The sequence below is a fragment of the Phalaenopsis equestris genome, unplaced genomic scaffold, assembly GCF_001263595.1.
Source record: "Phalaenopsis equestris unplaced genomic scaffold, ASM126359v1 Scaffold000534, whole genome shotgun sequence".
In the NCBI taxonomy this organism is placed as follows: Eukaryota; Viridiplantae; Streptophyta; class Magnoliopsida; order Asparagales; family Orchidaceae; genus Phalaenopsis; species Phalaenopsis equestris.
Window position 1 is genome coordinate 321020 of NW_018164974.1, and position 1264 is coordinate 322283.

Here is a 1264-nt window from a genome sequence, read left to right on the forward strand (position 1 = left end):
GTTATTCAATAAAACTAAAGTTAGAAAACATTTAAAAACATTGTCAAGACAAACTAATAAATGTTGTTTTCCTTATTTCTGTTTAAATGCTTTCTGATATTAAACATTTGACTTTAAATCGAATAAAACATATCATCTTATTATAATGATACCCAACAACACAACAATGGCAAATCTTAAATTTACCAACAACTCGAGGACAAATAAATTTCCTTCTCTATATATCAAGGAACATGACCCCCCCTCTCCCAATACCCCAATAGAACAGAAAAAGGAAAAAAAAAGATGTCTTTAGTTACAGAAGAGCTCAGGGCAAAGGCGCAGATATACCATGGAGATTCACTCGGCCAAGAAAAATGCCAGTTTCTTCTCAAAGAGGTTGGCCTTCCCAATGGTCTCCTTCCCCTTAAAGACATCATAGAATGCGGCCATATAGAAGAAACTGGATTTGTGTGGCTCAAACAAAGGAAGAAGATAGAGCATACCTTCAGGAAAATAGGCAGGCTTGTGAGCTATGCCCCTGAAATCACTGCTTATGTTGAGCAACATAGGATCAAAAAGCTCACAGGAGTGAAGGCTAAGGAGCTCTTCATCTGGCTTACTCTCACAGATATCTCGGCTGATGGAGCAGAAGAAGAGAATTATTCTGCAGGTAAGGGGAAGATAACCTTTCACAGCTCCTCTGGTCTTTACAGAACTTTTCCTGCATCAGCTTTTGTGATTGAGGAAGATGAGCAGAAGAAGAAGTCGGAGGCGGAGAAGAAGGGGGACAACGAAGGGAAGAAGGAGGCGGAGGAGGTGGAGAATGAAGAGAAGGCTTAAATTTTTGGTAAATGATGCTTTGTTGCTTTCTTCTCTTAAAAAACTCTATTTTGGATCAAAAAATATGAATAAGACACTGGCCAGTTCTAATTCTGTTCATGGATGAACTTTTTCATGCAAGTTTGAATTTTTATTTTTACTTTTGTTTTTGTTTTAAAAAAAAAGTGATGAGTGATTGAAGTTCTTAAAGATAAATGATCAAAAGACATGCTTATTTGGTTTTAAAAATAAATTATTTATATAATAATTATAAGGACAATTAGTGTGGTGGAAGGAACTTGAGAGTTATTGATGTGTTTTTAGGTCAAGTGATTAAAATAGAAAAAAATGATTAAAAAATAATTATCTTCTATGGAAAAAATGAATTCTTTTTTTTTTTTGTTCGAGTAAATAATTTTTTATAGTTTTTTGTTTCTTAGGATCTCTTTGGGGCAACTTATGC

The 1264-nt window shown here is 34.5% G+C and overlaps 1 protein-coding gene across 1 annotated transcript; it reads left to right on the top strand.

Annotated features, from left to right (window-relative positions):
* Positions 1-234: 234 nt before the first annotated feature.
* LOC110028865 lies at positions 235-926 on the top strand. Its single transcript, XM_020730891.1, has one exon. The coding sequence runs from the start codon at positions 286-288 to the stop codon at positions 820-822; it is 537 nt and encodes a 178-aa protein (XP_020586550.1). The 5' UTR covers positions 235-285; the 3' UTR covers positions 823-926.
* The last annotated feature ends 338 nt before the right edge of the window (positions 927-1264 follow it).

Bases quoted from the DNA above. Each gene is read 5' to 3' on its own strand.
- LOC110028865 (XM_020730891.1), top strand. From the start codon at position 286: ATGTCTTTAGTTACAGAAGAGCTCAGGGCAAAGGCGCAGATATACCAT.